Genomic DNA, 17,153 nt, shown 5'->3' with positions numbered 1-17,153 from the left:
CAGAATCCAGAAGTAAGCAAACTTGCAATATTGCTCTAATAACAAAATCTGACAGTTAACATATTCTGGAACCTAACACATCTACAGAAATTAAAATTTAGTTACTTAAATTGGTTTAAGGGCATAAGAACTATTCACCAGGTTATGCACTTACTGTGTACAAACTCATAATCTGAAAGTTGGAAGTGTAGAAATGAAAAATTGTCTAATACTACAAGTACACATACATGTTTCAGACAATTATGCAAGATTTTATTCTCAGCTGAAACATTACAGGTATAATAGTAAGTTGTACAGAGCTCTTCAGACTTTACTTTACTCTGAGAAAAACTTTTGAAATGGCCTTGTGTAGCATCCACTAGTGAACACAGAATAGAAGTAATACTTGGAATGTTACCTTCCCTTTTTGTGTAACTTGCATAGGTTCGAGGCACTGCTCTTTTACATGCAGTATTCATATCATCAACCTTGGTGTTTCTTCATATGACAAATAGAATACAATGGAAAATCTCATATAAAGATGTGAAACAAATACTAACAAAGAGATAGAGGGGCTGGCCAGTACTTACCTCAGCTCAGTACAGCCGATAGATACACATAAAACAGAACTGAAAATTTACATTCCTAGCTTTCGGAACAAATGTTCCTTCATCAGGGAGGAGAGAGGGGAAAGAAAGGGAAGAAGGGAAAGGAGATTCAGTTACTCACAACCCAGGTTATGAAGTAACAGGGAAAGGAAAATGGGAGGGTAGCAAGGATGGAGGCATGGTTGTCAGAGGGAAGCCAAAGATATTCTACTGTAAGTACTGTGCCAGCTTCAAACCAAAGAGGATGCATACAGAAGTAAAGAGGTATATAGTATAAAGATAAACACAACTATGTAGGATGAAAAGATGCGTGAATGGCTAAAGAGGAAGGGGAAAGAGGAGAAGACTGAAGAGTGAATGGGACTGAGGTTGTTTAACGTAGGTTCAGTCCAGGGGGATGGCGGGATGAAAGGATGTGTTGGAGTGCAAGTTCCCATCTCCGCAGTTCAGAGGGACTGGTGTTGGGTGGGAGGAGCCAAATGGCACATACGGTGTGCCAACACCAGTCCCTCTGAACTGCGGAGATGGGAACTTGCACTCCAACACATCCTTTCATCCCGCCATCCCCCTGGACTGAACCTACGTTAAACAACCTCAGTCCCATTCACTCTTCAGTCTTCTCCTCTTTCCCCTTCCTCTTTAGCCATTCACGCATCTTTTCATCCTACATAGTTGTGTTTATCTTTATACTATATACCTCTTTACTTCTGTATGCATCCTCTTTGGTTTGAAGCTGGCACAGTACTTACAGTAGAATATCTTTGGCTTCCCTCTGACAACCATGCCTCCATCCTTGCTACCCTCCCATTTTCCTTTCCCTGTTGCTTCATAACCTGGGTTGTGAGTAACTGAATCTCCTTTCCCTTCTTCCCTTTCTTTCCCCTCTCTCCTCCCTGATGAAGGAACATTTGTTCCGAAAGCTAGGAATGTAAATTTTCAGTTCTGTTTTATGTGTATCTATCGGCTGTACTGAGCTGAGGTAAGTACTGGCCAGCCCCTCTATCTCTTTGTTAGTATAAATAGAATACAATATCTTATTGTGTGCTGAAACAGACCAGTGTTAGAAACAAGCACTACAAAGTTTCACTGATACATGCACACTGTACAAGTGTGTTATGAATTAAGAAAGAAGCAGTCATACATTGTTTTACTGAAATGTCTATAATACCACACACACAGGAGGCAGATACTGCTGAATGGTATAAATGAGATAAATGCCTTTGTAATAAAATGTTTGCACAAAAGTGTTGGATCTCTACTGCTCATGTAGCACATAAGATATATATGTAGAGTCTTGTGAGCAAATAACAGTACACCATAAGAATGGAAAAATCTTGAAATGGCGACTGAGCCATCAGTACACAATATCTGAAGGAAGTGAATGTCCGACAAAGTGAAGGCACATAACTTCTATACGTCTGACTTATACACATTCTATAAGTGCACAGTGCATTCATGCCAAGCATATGTGAAGACTGTCCTCTGTGTGACAGACTGTGGCCCTTCCCGCTTAGTCACAGCCAAGTGAACACACTGTCCATTCATGCTGGGCGTTCCTTCACAGTAAGTGACAACTTCCTCCTTACTCACAGTACTTACCCCAGTTCCCCTTTTCTGCACTGTGCTCATGCAGATAAACCCTTCCCACTGTCAGATGGGTCACAAGCAGTGTCAAAAGGGAGGATGGCCAAGAGAGAATAACAGTTTGGGTATTACCAATATAGGCCATAATGTTGAACATGGTACAACATTATTTGTGCATTCATTCATAGCAATGAGCAATTTCTCCTCTTCTATCTGAATCAGTTTCTGAACTGGAAGACCTACCTGCATGCTAATCTTCTAGGAATCCTCTTATTACTTACCTTGTGTTAGCGCCATACTGTTTTGATGATCTTGGTGCTTTGACACTTCATTTTTAAAGCCTTTCATGGGCTGGGGTTGTTAGTATCCACTCTGTCGAGGACAACATGTGAACAGTCATATGTAGTGTGTCCATCTCTTTGTTATGGAGAACAGAAGCTACTAAGTACTGGAAAATATCTGTGATAAATGTACATCACAGTATAGGGAGATCAGCATGTATGCAGAAACAGCACAAGAGGCACTGAAAATGTGTGGAGTGGTCACTTGAATCTGGCAAAGTGATCTACATTTTCAAAGCAAAATAATTGTTGTGTTAATGTGTTACTTTTTGGGAAACTTAATGGGCAGAAAAAAATTGTTTTATAGTCCAAAAGGGAGTAGTATACAATTGATATAAACAGCAATTTGTGAAAACTTCTTACAAGCAGTAATTAAGAATTATTGCAAATCATTTCACCATCTAATTTGTATTCCTAGAAGTGACATTGTTAAGATCACATGTGTTAAGTTACTGTCACATTTGTCAATTTGCAATCGAGCATAATTATTTCTTTTCGGGCATGCTAACTATTTCCTGCTTCATTTTCTGACCTTCCTTCTAACTTTATACATAGCACTCTATATAGTAGCTTCTATATATTTCCATTGCAACAGTTTGGATCATAACTTTTCACCTTCTTATTTTCACCTTCTTTGCTATTTCTTCAATCACTCCTTTTTTCACCAACCGTCCAACAGTGAATCCCTGCTCATTCTATCTCTGCCAATTCTGAAGACTCTTCTTTGCCTTATAATCTTACAATCAGAGCTCAAATCGTAATTAACTGCCTCAATTCTTTTCACAAAATCCTTTTATTCCATGAAACTCTTACTCTTAAACAGATTGGACACCATTCCCAAGACCACCTGAGGAAGCTGTTCCTGTTACTCCTGTCTTATATCTATATGTGATTACATCTAGCCAAGAAAGACTCTAACCAATCCTGTCCAACTCCATCAGTCCCTCATAGCTCTCCGAACATGCCTTACTGATTTACTCTGCCATCCACATCCTCTAAAACTTTCTCCACCCTTCATGAAATACACTGCTCTTGAACACCAGTCTCATAATACTGTTGTCTTCTTTTCTGGAAAAACTCTAACCCCTGCAGAAGTCTCAGTACTTTTAAATGCCTCACCTTTAGCCAAAAAACTAAATTTATTTGTGCTTGGCTTGTAAAGGCTCTTCTTTCCTTTACTCGTCTTCTGCTGTGGAAACATTTTTTCATCCTCACTCCCTACTCCACACTAACAACATCAAACTAAAACCACACTTAGAACCTTGTTTAAAACAGTTCCAACTTCTCTCCAAGCATGATCCACTCAGTCATCCCATGATAATCTTTCAGGAATTGCTCACTTCTAACGTGGCCTCACCTTCCTTTCCCAAGTCCCTCCCTAGCCTAACATCACACCTGTGGAAAACATAGCTATCTGTAGCTTGAAAATCAAACCAGACCATATGATTCTTTCCACAGACAAAGACTCCATCACAGAGGTCATGAATCATAGTGACTATGTGGCTGAGGGTCTCTGCCAATTTTCTGCCACCTATGCATTCAAGCGATTCAACCATTGTCCCATCCCAAAAGTCCAATATTACCTCTAGTAGGTTCTCAAGGACTTAGGTCCATCCCAAAACTGCCACCTGAATTCACCTCCCTCATCACACCAGCAACCCATTTGCATTCCTAATTTTTACTACTTTACAAACTCTACAAATCCAACCAGACAGGTCTCAGTAATACTTTTGCCATTGTGGCTGGATGCAATGCTCCCACATAACAAGCCTCTACCTTTGTTGACAAACATCTCCAACTATTGTCCACAACCTCCCATTCTACATCCAAGACACAGTTCCTGTCGCATTACCATCAGACTCCTTGTTAGTCACTGTGGATGTGACATCCTTATGTACCAACATCCCCCAAGCTCATGGGCTTGCAGTCATTGAACACCTACCTTTCCCAACATCATCTTGATAACAGACTTACCACCTCTCCTAATCCTCCGAGCCAACCACATTCTAACACAGAATTATTTCACTTTCAAAGACCAAATCTCTAAACAAAGCCATGGTACTGCCATGGGTACTCACATGGCACCATCCAATGCCAATTTATTTATGGGCCATCTGGAGGAATCCTTCCTATCCAGCCAACACTTGAAACACTTTGTCTTGTTCAGGTTCTTTGCTTTCATTTTCATTATCTGGAATCATGGGTGGTGGAGCCTATGTCAAAGAACAACAGGGCCCTTATTATGGATCCCTGTACCACACCATGTCTTAGCTTCTTTTCACCTGAGTCTGTTCCTTGCACTGAAACAATCGATCGTCTACTATTTAGATAGGATTCGAGAATTTGTAGAACAGCTCCCCCAGTACCATATAATTTTAGCTTGCTGTTCAGGGCAACATGTGGGATATCATCAAATGCCTTACTAAGGTCACAGAGTACCATTGCTAAAGGCTCTTTGTCTTAACACTGACTTATATTTGTAACTAAGTCAAATACCGATGTTATAATTGCCCTTCCAAAAGCCGTGCTATTTATCAGAAAAGAGGTTATTTCCTTTAAAGTAACTTAACAGCTGGTCTTTCAGTATGGACTCCATCACCTTGGCTAGCAGTGGTATTATATCTATAAGCCCTGTAGCTTGACACTTCATGTGGATTACCTTTTCTGTAAACTGCTACTGTGTGCTCTACTTTAGGAAGTCTGGAAATTCCACCGCATGGAGGCATTTATTTATTACTACATACTGTAGCAGAGCAATTGCACAGATTATAGTTTTTAATATAATACAGGACATGCCAGAAACAGCCGTCTGAACATTTGTAGTCTTTTACTGTTTTTGTTGTCTTTTGGATTCACTCTCTTCCACATTACCATGCTGAATTATTTACAAATTTCACTGCAACCACAGGATTTGTTCTGAGGTCAGGAATTTCACCTACTGTGCTTTCCACTATGTTTATAAAATATACATTAAATTCACCTTGACTGCAAGAATTAGAGCAAGAGATGGGCTTTTTCCTGTGTTAATTTAGATCCCACACTCCCTTGCAAGGATTCTCAGCTTCTTCAGTAAACCTGGCATTGGTTTGTTTTAGTTGAAAATTTTTATCAAATTTGGCTTTAAAAATCTGTAACATGGAACTGAATGTATCATCTGGCAATGGAACATGGGACTGAATGTATTGTTTGGTGTTCTTTGTACATTTGATGCCAATCTGTGTAGAAGACACTGCAGTTTTGGAATCATCTAAATTTTTCTTTGTGATAATCCTAATTCTGAAAATATCATTTGAATGCCAACTGGAATATGTTGAATACTTACTGAGTTTGTCCATAGCTTCATGATTACTGCACCATGATCTCCAAGCTTAGGGTCAACTACACTTGTAGTCCCAACTATTTCAGTTAGTGACACATGTATCAAGACAGACCTCCTGTTGGTAGATAATTTGTCACAAATAGTCCATAGTTGCTTACTGAGTTCATACAAGCTCTCTATGTGTCACTACCTTCTCCAATATGGATATTGAAATCTCAACATAAAGCAAATTTTTGTTCCTAAATGCACTAGATGACACAGACAGCTTTCCAGTTTGCTGATGAGGTTTTTAAAATTGCCATTTGGGTTACGGTACACACAAACAACAATTAAGTTAGCATCTGACAGCCGCAAATCGGCCAGTTCTAGATCCAGGTCCACATAGAAGCTATTTACATCAATTTTACTTTTTGCACATACAAACACACCACCATGTATAGAAGCTTCTCTACAGCGCAAGTTCACCATTTCCAGATGTTCAGTACACCTGTAGTATTACCTCTCTGTCTGGGCTAGCCAGTGTTCCCATACACATAATACATCAGGTATCACTTCCTCAGCAGACAATGATAATGTATATTGATTTTTGTCCTAAGACATTGCACATTTGCACTAGCTATAACTGGTCTTGCATTTTTTTCAGTGGCGACATTTCCTTTTTTACTGGAATATTCTCAGTCATGGGAGTTTATCTCACTGGAACATTGGGCATCCTGTGAAATTAATTAAAAAAAAAAACTTATCACAACGGTCTTGGGGCCATGTACTGCTGTCCATTACTTTATCATTTAAGTCAAGGTGAACTCTAGTTTTGAAGCTATTATTTAATCCCTTCGTTTCCAGTTTTTCAACTGTAAAACTGTTGTGACTTGGGAAAGTGTTCTGTGAAAAGTTAGTAATAGTATCAATTGAGGTGCCATGTCTTAGTTTGCTAAGATGGAACCAGAGACTTTTTTTTTTTCGCCATACAGCATTCCATTTTCATCACCAGTACCTATTATGATTTTATTTCTGTCTTTAGTACTGGCATTTCCAAACATTTGCACTTTAGGCTTCAAAGTTGGCCTGTAGGTTACTGTTCACTAGCTTTTCCATTTTGAGCAGCACAGTCTTGTATGACAATGGTTTTGGCCAGTTTATTGTTTTGTTTCACTGCAGTTGAATTTCTTCTGTTTCTCTGCTTGCTGTTCACTTCCTGCCAATCTGTATATTTGCCCTCTGAATAATTTATGTTCTGTATCCAGTTTGTTTACAATGGATTTTGTTTCACTCACACGCCTTTTGTTTACACTTGAGCTGGTTGCCACTGCAGCAATGTTTGGATATTTATCAGAGTTATTTCTCATGGGAAAATTATCACCTGATGGTTTCACAAGCTTCTTATTATGCATTTTGATTGTTCATAGTGGTAGGTGCTGCTGTTATAGTGTCCTCCAGTCTTGCATCTGGATTTTGCCTTAGATTTGCAATGTTTTTTTGTTTAGTTTTGGTCTATTTTCAACAATCTTTGCACATAGTCTTCTGACTGAGAGGCTTCATCACTTTGTGGCAACAACATTTCTAACCTACAGTTTGAAGCAATCACAGTATCAAGTTTTTCTTTAATTTGTTTGTTATCACTGGTAAATTCTTTCACAGTTTTAGTAAAATTACTCACTAATGTAACCAAATCAATATTAAGTTGTCGCCAAGTGTATAAAATTGTTTGACTGCATTGGCGTATGACATTTTGTCACCTCACTTCTCTTCACAGTTTTCACAAGCATATTTTAACCAGTGTCGTGAGCATTTTACAACGTGGTCTTCACTGTTGGTGAGGCCAGCATATACATTGTGAAATGATTTACCCCACCACAGACCACAAAAATGACTAAATTCCTTAGTTTTGATGGTTTTCTCACACTTACCACAAAACATCTGCACACCATCTTGTCTTACTGTACCTACTTGTGAATCAAATAATCTGTGGAACTATATGCTTCAGTACAGTATAGTAGTCCAGTATTATTGTTCCGAAAAATACTAGGCAATTAATCTGTCTTTCCAATAGTGTAGACATCAGACTTTTGGAGTATTTGTAAATGGATAATTTGGGTATGAGATAAAATGAGATTGTGCTATGACTGTCCTGATCCACACAAGTGAACTTTACTAGCTAGGCAGTGGAATGTGTGCTTGGGTGTTTGTCTAAAATGTTCCCAGGACACTTAATTACAGATCTACCAGGGCAGTGTTCCTCTACATGCCTCCCTAACTGTGTCCGAATATTTAATTAAATACTTTATCAGTCTGACGATACTTGATTTGCACATCACGTGATCTGACAGCAAAAATTATACGTGCGTATTTAATCCTGTATGTTTTCATTTATTGCTCGTTTCTCTTTGGTCCTTCTCTACCAAGCCTCATTAAGTAACATTGACTTATTTTATTCCTGGTCATGGAAGACATTATTATGGTTATATTATTTAATATCTACAGTTCATAAGCTGCAATATGCACTAAAGTTATTTGAGTAGTAAAGTATTAAAAAGACATTTGCCTGTGAGTATATCAATAAATTTCTTCTTTTGTTTGTTTTCAATGAAATAAATAATTCATTTATTTTAATTTTTGTAGATAATATCAGAGAAACACTACAGTAAGGTGGAAATTGTCGAAGCCCTACAGTATGGGTTGATCGATTATTTGACTGTAAACATCAATCAGAATCAAGACATCTCAGATCCTAGACATTATTACCTGATGAAGTGGTATCTAGATGACAGTGTGCCCCAACTGAAAGAAAGTAAATGTAAGTAATTATATTAGTCTGTCATAACTTTTCTGTGCTTCAGTTAAGTAAAAAACATCAAATATTCTGTCTGTAAGAATATATGATACACACTGATGATTTTATTTTTTTAAATTTAATTTGGTGGTACAATATGACAAGTGCATCTCACATGTGATTAACTTTTTTCTTTCAGTTTGCTCATGTATGTGTTGCTTAATCCAAAACTGATATCCTCCATGCAATTTTACAGCATTTATTACACAATTTTCAAGACTCAGACACTATAAACATATTTTAGTAATGGTGTAAGCAAAACTGTCCCTTGTAAGTGTGCTCTCACTCTTTCAGAATGTAGACAACTATCCTCTGACAATTATTAGTGCCTGTTAGATGCTATGAAAGAGCGGTTCACCCATGGACTGTTCAGTTAGTTATCAGTCGTTCAAATTAATTATTTAATATATGTGCATTTGTGTAATGGAACCTGAAATGCAGTAGCTTTTTTGAAATATGTAGTGGCTTTTATGCTGATCGTGTTCATTAATGGCTTTATTAAGCACGGTTAGAGCACAGCAACTTATTTTAATGGTGACTACTATCTGCCTTATTGCTTACTAACTTATTACTTATAGACATGCACTTCATTATGTAGGTACATATTAAACTATATAAAAAGGAAAAATCACTTGAGGAAACTAAAATACAAGGAGACAGAATGACTCATCGGTACAATGTGTAAATCTGCCAATATGCACCTTCATTTAAAGTCGAAACTGTAGATGGATAACTCATTTCTACGATTCGGGAAAGGCAAGGGAATATCACCTTTAATAGGACCATTAATGCTAAATTAATAAGGTTCAAACCAACCTTTGTTCTGACGACAGTTGTACCTTAAAGAAAAATTTGACTGTGCCTTAATATCAATTCAAATACACTCATGAGCAGCTGAATTGGAAATAACTCCTTTGCTGAAGAAAGATCACTTATTTAGCAATTGCAAATGCAATATTTTGCCATGTTACATGACTAGGGTGATGTCAGACCTTGTACTTGCCGTTGGTCTGGTAGTCAAAAGCACATGTCAGTGAATTTAGTATATACTGTGTGCTCCACTCATGGGTCGCTCCATCTTTGTAGTCAGGCAGGCTCTGGTATTTTGAAATAGTGTATGAATGGTATACTCAGAGTACCGATACCTAAATTGTTGGAAAACTATCGTTGTCACACTCACAGTCAACTGCCAGGGGCAAAATGTCTTCATGATAGAGGTTCCTGTCAGTTATCCAGGATTGTTACAGTTTACAGATGGGTCATGGTTCAACAAATTACTTGCTTATTCAGCACTGGACAGCAGCTGATGACTCAGCAGCAGGTCATCTGCTTTCTTCAAATTCAAGAACATTTGAAGATCCTACATAGGCTGAAGTTTTGTTTATTGGCTGCACTAGTAGCAGAAGCTCTCAGAACTGTATCTGCTCATGTTGCAAGTCAAGAGAAGGATCATTCATGCACTTTCTACCACTGCAAAATTCAGAATGAAATTTCACTCTATAGTGGAGTGTGTGCTGCGAAAGGCAAAGGTCCCGAGTTCAAGTCTCGATCCGGCACACAGTTTTAATCTGCCAGGAAGTTTCACTGCAAAATTTGTCATCTTGACAAGTTCACTGCCAAATACTTCAGATTTTCTCTGCCTCGTGATGACTGGGTGTTGTGTGATGTCCTTAGGTTAGTTAGGTTTAAGTAGTTCTAAGTTCTAGGGGACTGATGAGCATAGATGTTAAGTCCCATAGTGCTCAGAGCCATTTGAACCAAATACTTCTCTAAGTCATCACATGTCAACTACCTTCCACAGAGGAACATATGAAATCTAGTCCGGTTTAGATTTCTTATTGGTGTGTTCTAATTGTTTTTCATCTAGATCAGTCTCAAGAATTATCATATTCACAGCTATTTGAAACACATGGGGTATACACATCAGTTCAGGGTAGTTGTCATCAGCACCTGAGGACTTTTACATGTGAAAGACAAAAATTAGTTGCAGCCCAATGGGACTTGTTTGTCCATTATTGATATCCCCTTGATAAAACAAATTCTTATGAAGTTCCACATTGCCTCACTGTTATTGTATACCATGAAAAGGAAAGCTGCTACTCACCATACAACGGAGATGCTGAATCGCAGATATGCACGCGGGCGCGCACACACACACACACACACACACACACACACACACACACACACACACACACATATGTGCGCACCCGCAAATTCAACTCACCCACACGACTGCAGCCTCCGGATAACACACACACACACACACACACACACACACACACACACACACACATGTGCGCACCCGCAAATTCAACTCACCCACACGACTGCAGCCTCCGGATAGAGGCTGCAGTCTTGTGTGAGAGTTGAGTTTGTGTGTGTGTGTGTTTTCTATTTTCAACAAATTCCTTTGATGGGCGAAAGCTTATATTGTGGCAGTCTTTTCACTGTGCGTATCTGCGACTCAGCATCTCCGCTGTATGGTGAGTAACAGCTTTCTTTTTCATAATATTGTTATAGTCCATCCTGGATTTTCCATTGTTTGATATTACTGGATACTGAAAAACAGTGTTTCTAAAGTCATGTGTATTTGAACAAAACTTGTTCAGTTGTTGTCAATTTCTCACTTCCTAAATCTAGAATTTTTTTTCTCTTCAAAGGACAAGAGGAAATGAATAAACCAATGGCTGCTCCCATTAATTGTATGTAAGATAAAACAATAGAGCTTTGTTTTAAAATAGGTCTCATCATACGTCTTAGTTTACTAGTTGTCAGTAATGAAGTGAGAAATCACAGTCAGTAAATGGCTTTTCTTATGATTGCCAATTCACAATATTTTGTTGTGTGTTGTTGTTTTTAGTTTCGTGACCATGACTGCATGTACTGGGTCCGACAATAAAACCTCCCTCATTCTAATATGTCCCCAAAGAAAAAAAAATCGCAAGGTGATAAATCAGGCCACCTTGAGGGCCACACGGTGTCTTTTCACAAAGAGACAAGATGACCTGGAACCATCTCGCCCAGTATAGCTAGAACCACACTTCTTGATCTTCATGATGTGCAGTAAACTGATTCAGACTAGGTTGGAGGAGGGTCTCTAGCATGTATGTGATAATAATAGTTTGAATTAACTGTTACCATATTGGCACCTTCTTCGAAAAAGTACAGTCCTCACACAAAACATTCAGCAACTGTGCACCAAACTGTCACATGAGGGCTGTGTAGTGGTCGCCGATGAATTTCGCGGGGGTTTTATGCAGCACAGTAGTGGAAAGTCTGTTTGTTTACAGTTCCTGATAGGTGAAAATGGGCCCCATCTGAAGAAATAAACAAAGCTGCAGGTGTAATGCTCTGAATAATTTCCTCATATGCAGCTCTGCGAATTTCTAAAAACTTTAATTCCTGGGTAACCATCATTTTGAAGGTGTGCATATGAAGTTCTCTGTGAAGATTCTTCTTACACTCCAATAAGATAATTCCAGGGCAGCTGCATGTTTAAAGTGCTGAATGCATTGGTGATTGTTGCACAGACCCTCTCACACACGCCACATTTTCCGGCATTGTTGCAGTCGGAAGACGGCCAGTAGGTTTTCTTTTCAGTGCTGAACCTGTCTTTCGAAAGTTTGACACCCACAGTTGAATAGTTTTTCTATCCGGAACACAATCATGTCGGCCAAGTTCAAATCGTCCCTGAAACGCTCGCTGAGCACTAATCACAGAACCACTGTTACAAATAAATTCCTCCACAATAAATGCAGGATGCTCACCAAGCCATGCCATGACAAACACTGAAAACGGCATGTTCACCACTTTCAAACAAAACACATTCCACAGCAGTATCCTCTATACAACTCGCACGCCAGATAGGTCAAATATGGGAGGTTTTATTGCCGGACCCTGTATTTCATTGGCCTTCCTCTGATGCATCTGGACACAGCATCAGGTTGTAGTAAAATCTCATATTTTTTTACTTTCAGATATGTTTTAGGTGAAACTTCCTGGCAGATTAAAACTGTGTGCCCGACCGAGACTCGAACTCGGGACCTGTTTTAGGTGTTTTGATGAACTCTTGCATGTATACATTATAACCAGTCTTGCTTATGTGCTTACAGAATGCAGATCTACTATGTGCATTTCAGCAAATATGCTAATTGTGATCCTTTTAACTGAAATAAGTATTAATTTTTTTTGATGAGAACTTCCTTATATGTTCCCACAGCTTCTATTCACTGTGCCTTATCATTCCTTTTGTACTGTATTTAAATCTTAGATAACTTTATTTGTTGACCACTGTACAAATCGCCTAGGCATCTATGACACGCTCTACAAACAGGTAGAAATCTTTCTGCTTTTTTATGTCGTTTTTCAGCGGCTCTTAATTTTTCAAAATTAAGGCAACACTTTTGATGGTTTCTAACACCCCCCTCCCCGCCCTGCCGTGGGTCCGGGGCTTAGAATAGGCCCAAGGTATTCCTGCCTGTCATAAGAGGTGCCTAAAAGGAGTCACACATTTTGGCCTTTATGTGATGGTCCCCTGTAGGGTTTGACCTACATATTTGAAAATTTTCCCGAAGAGCGAGCCAATTGGGGAAGGGCGCCTTACATGGTGCATAGTGTCCATAATGCGCTGAGACCTCTCACATCCTTCATCAAAGTGGATCTGCACTTCTGCTCATTCTGCAGCTGTTGTGCAAGGTCATCTTCCTGGGTGCATTTTCCTCCATCCTCTGTGCAGAATCGCTTTCTGCACTGTCGAAAGTAGTGGACTTCTTAGCTCGTTTGCACCTGATATTCAGCACGGTAACCAGTCCATTGTGGTGTGGCCGCCATGTACCCTGTTGGTTGTAGCCACCTGACCACACAAGGATCATTCTGCTGATGCCTGCGCCGTTAACTCCCCCACGTATGCCAAGGAGTAGATGCCAGTCACCCTAGGGCATCAGAACTCCCGGCAATGGCCATCCTGCATTTTCTGTGGGATAGCCTCTGATTGGTGTGGGTGACATCAGGGTGGATGACACACCATGAAGTGTAGTATGTCACCTCCCCCTCCCCCCCTCTGCCCCACCCTGGCCACACCATGGGAGGAACGCCAGGCTAAGGATGGCAGCGTAGCTTATTCAACCCGGTGCCTCGTATGTATGAGAGTTGATAGGGAATCTTTCATGTCAATGAAACCTCAGTTTTTTGTGGAGCATTTAGAGTACAAGTTTGAGGAGGTGGAGGGCTTGTCCAAAATGCGGTCAAGGTCAGTCTTGATCAAAATAGCATCCTCTGCCCAGTCACAGGCACTACTCGCCCGTGAAAAGCTGGGGAGCTGGGGGATGTTTCTGTTTCTATCTTGCCCCAGAAGAGCTTAAATATGGCCCAAGGTATCATATTTCACAGGGACCTTCTTTTGAAGTCTGACAATGAGCTGCAGGTCAATTTAGAGTGGCGAGGTGTTCATTTCATCTGGCACGTCTGCTGGGGTCCGAGGGATAATCAGGTTGCCACTGGTAACTTCATCTTGGCCTTCGAGGATGACACATTACCCGAGAAGGTCAAGGTGATGGTCTACTGCTGTGACATAAAGCCGTATATCCCTCCCCTGACGCGGTGTTTGAAGTGCTGGAATTCCGGCCATATGTCTTCCTGCTGTACTTCCAGCTTCACCTGTCGGGATTGTAGACGTCCTTACATCCCCATACTCCCTGTGCCCTGCCTCCCATCTGTGTCAACTGCGGAGAGCACAATTCACCTTGCTCTCCAGACTGGAGGATTCTCCAGAAAGAAAGAAAACTCATGGAATACAAGACCCTGCACCGACTGACCTACACTGAGGCTAAGAGAAAATATGAGAGGCTACATCCTGTGAATATGACATCGACCTACACCCCCCAACCATTGGGGATGTCAGTCTTGCTTATCAGCTGAGAAGCATAAGTCTTCTTCGACTCCTCTCACGGGGAAGGAATCCCTTGGGTCACTCCCTTCTCAGGTTCCTACCAGTGGCAAAGCTGACACCAGTCAGTGGCTGAAACAACCACAGGTAGCTGGTCGTAGGGCTGCACGCTCCTCCTCAGTCCCTGAGACTGAGTCAGTGAAGCCCTCCCAGCCGGACAAACCTAAGGAGCAGCAAGAGAAATCTAAAAAGAAAAAGACCCCCAAGAACCAAAGTACTGCAGTGGCACCCACACCACCACTACCTCCAAGCTCTGTGTCTGAGGATAAGGTGGAGATTCTGGCGTCCACTGAGGACCTAGATCTCGCTGAGCCCTCAGACACAATAGATGTCGATCGCATACATATTCATCTGGTGGCAGCAGGTGACCTTGAGGCGTAGACGGCCTCATTGAGTGTTGCATGTCTTGCCAGGCTCACAATCGCGTAGTCCTCCAGTGGAATTGCGACGGTTTTTTCCACCACCTGGCTGATCAACTGTTATGCTTTACACCTGCTTTCTGCATTTCCCTCCAGGAAACCTGGTTCCTGGCAATGCAGACCCCTGCCCTCCATGGCTATAAGGGATATTACAGGAACTGTAACGACCATAATAGAGTGTTAGGTGGAGTTTGTGTCAATGTCATGTAGTGAACCTGTGCCCCTTCAAACCCCTCTTGAAGCTGTGGCTGTCAGGATAAGGACAATGCAGGAAATAAATGTCTGCAATGTATATCTTCCTCCAGATGGTGCAGTACCCTTGCACACATTGGCTGCACTGATTCATCAACTCCCTAAACCTTTCCTGCTTTTGGCAGATTTTAATGGGCATAACCCCTTGTGTGGTGGTGCCATGCTTACTGGCCGAAGTAGGGAGGTGGAAAATTTACAGCCATACTCTCCCTCTGCCTCTTAAATACAGGTGCCACACGGCACATATTCGGCCATTGATATCTCGGTTTGCTGTCCTGGCCTTCTCCCATCTATCCACTGGAGAGCACATGACAACCTGTGTGGTAGTGACCTCTTTCCCATCTTACTGTCACTCCCCCAGCACCATTCCCCCCCCCCCCCCCCCCCCCGGATGTGTACCAAGATGGGCTTTAAACAAGGTAGACTGGGAATCTTTCACCTCTGCTGTCACTGCTGAATCTTATCCACATGGTGCCATCGATGTTTTCATTGAGCAGGTCACTATAGCGATAGTTCCTGCGGCAGAAAAACGCGATCCCTCGTTCTTTAGGGTGCCCCCGGTGAAAGACAGTCCCTTGATGGTTACCAGAAGTCACTAGGCAATTAAAGAGCGTCGGCAAGCTCTACAGCAACATAAGTGGCACCCTTCCGTAGAGCACATAATAGCCTTTAAGTGGCTCTATGCACGCGTTTGCCAGCTTATAAAACGACGAAATCAGGAGTGTTGGGAGAGGTACGTGTCGACCATTGGGTGACAAATGTCACCTTCCCAAGTCAGGACGAAGATCAGACGTGTTTTTGGGTATCGGACCCCAACAGGTGTCCCTGGCATGAACATCAATGGCATCTTATCTACAGACGCAAACGCAATTGCCGAGCGCTTTGATGAACGCTATGCTTGAGCCTCTGTATCGGAGAGCTACCCCTAGCCTTTCGCACCCTAAAATGGTGGATGGAAAGGAAAGTCCTCTCATTCACTACACGCCACAGTGAACCCTATAATGCCCTGTTTACAGAGTGGGAGCTCCTCTGGGCCATTGCAGATTGCCGCAACACAGCACCTGGGCCAGATCAGATCCACAGTCAGATGATTAAACATGTCTCGTCTGACTACAAGCGACATCTCATCATCATCTTCAACCAGATATGGTGCGATGGCATCTTTCCATCGCAATGGCAGGAGAGCACCATCATTCCAGTGCTCAAACCCGGTCAAAACCCGCTTGATGTGGATAGCTACTGGCCCATCAGCCTCACCAACTTTCTTTGTAAGCTGCTGGAATGTAAGGTGTGTTGGTGGTTGGGTTGGATCCTGGAGTCACGTGGCCTACTGGCTACATGTGAGGGCAGCTTCCGCCAGGATCCATCTACCACTGATAATCTTGTTTTCCTAGAGTCTGCCATCCGAACAGCCTTTTTCAGATGCCAACATATGGTCGCCATACTTTTTGACTTACGTAAATGACCTGGTTACATCATGTCCTTGCCACACTGTATGAGTGCGGTCTTCGGGGCCTGCTCCCGATTTTTATCCTAAACTTCCTGCCACTCCGTATTTTCCATGTCCAAGTTGGTGCCTAACATAGTTTCTCCCATATTCAGGAGAATGGCGTTCCGCAGGGCTCCATATTGAGTGTCTGTCTATTTTTAGTGGCTATTAACGGTCTAGCAGCAGGGCCGTTGGTCTCACCTTCCGTATGCAGATGACTTCTGCATTTCGTACTGCTCCTCCAGTACTGGTGTTACTGAGCAGCACCTACAGGGAGCCATTCACAAGGCACAGCCATGGGCCCTAGCCCACAGCTTACAGTTTTCTGCTGCGAAGTCGTATGTCATGCATTTCTGTTGGTGTCACTCAGTTCATCCAGAACCAG

General features: G+C 41.5%; 1 protein-coding gene across 1 annotated transcript in view; it reads left to right on the top strand.

Moving 5' to 3' along the window:
• The window catches only part of LOC126235262 (nipped-B-like protein A), a 274,736-nt gene that overhangs the window by 162,670 nt on the left and 94,913 nt on the right, over positions 1-17,153 (top strand). Inside the window, exon 8 of the mRNA XM_049943992.1 lies at positions 8,451-8,625. Within this exon, the coding sequence (XP_049799949.1) occupies positions 8,451-8,625 (175 nt within the window). The remainder of the gene's footprint in view (positions 1-8,450; positions 8,626-17,153) is intronic.

This window comes from Schistocerca nitens, chromosome 2, assembly GCF_023898315.1.
Source record: "Schistocerca nitens isolate TAMUIC-IGC-003100 chromosome 2, iqSchNite1.1, whole genome shotgun sequence".
NCBI classification, from domain to species: domain Eukaryota; kingdom Metazoa; phylum Arthropoda; class Insecta; order Orthoptera; family Acrididae; genus Schistocerca; species Schistocerca nitens.
The sequence above is the reverse complement of the archived record's forward strand: the minus strand, read 5'-3'. Positions and strand labels throughout refer to the sequence as shown.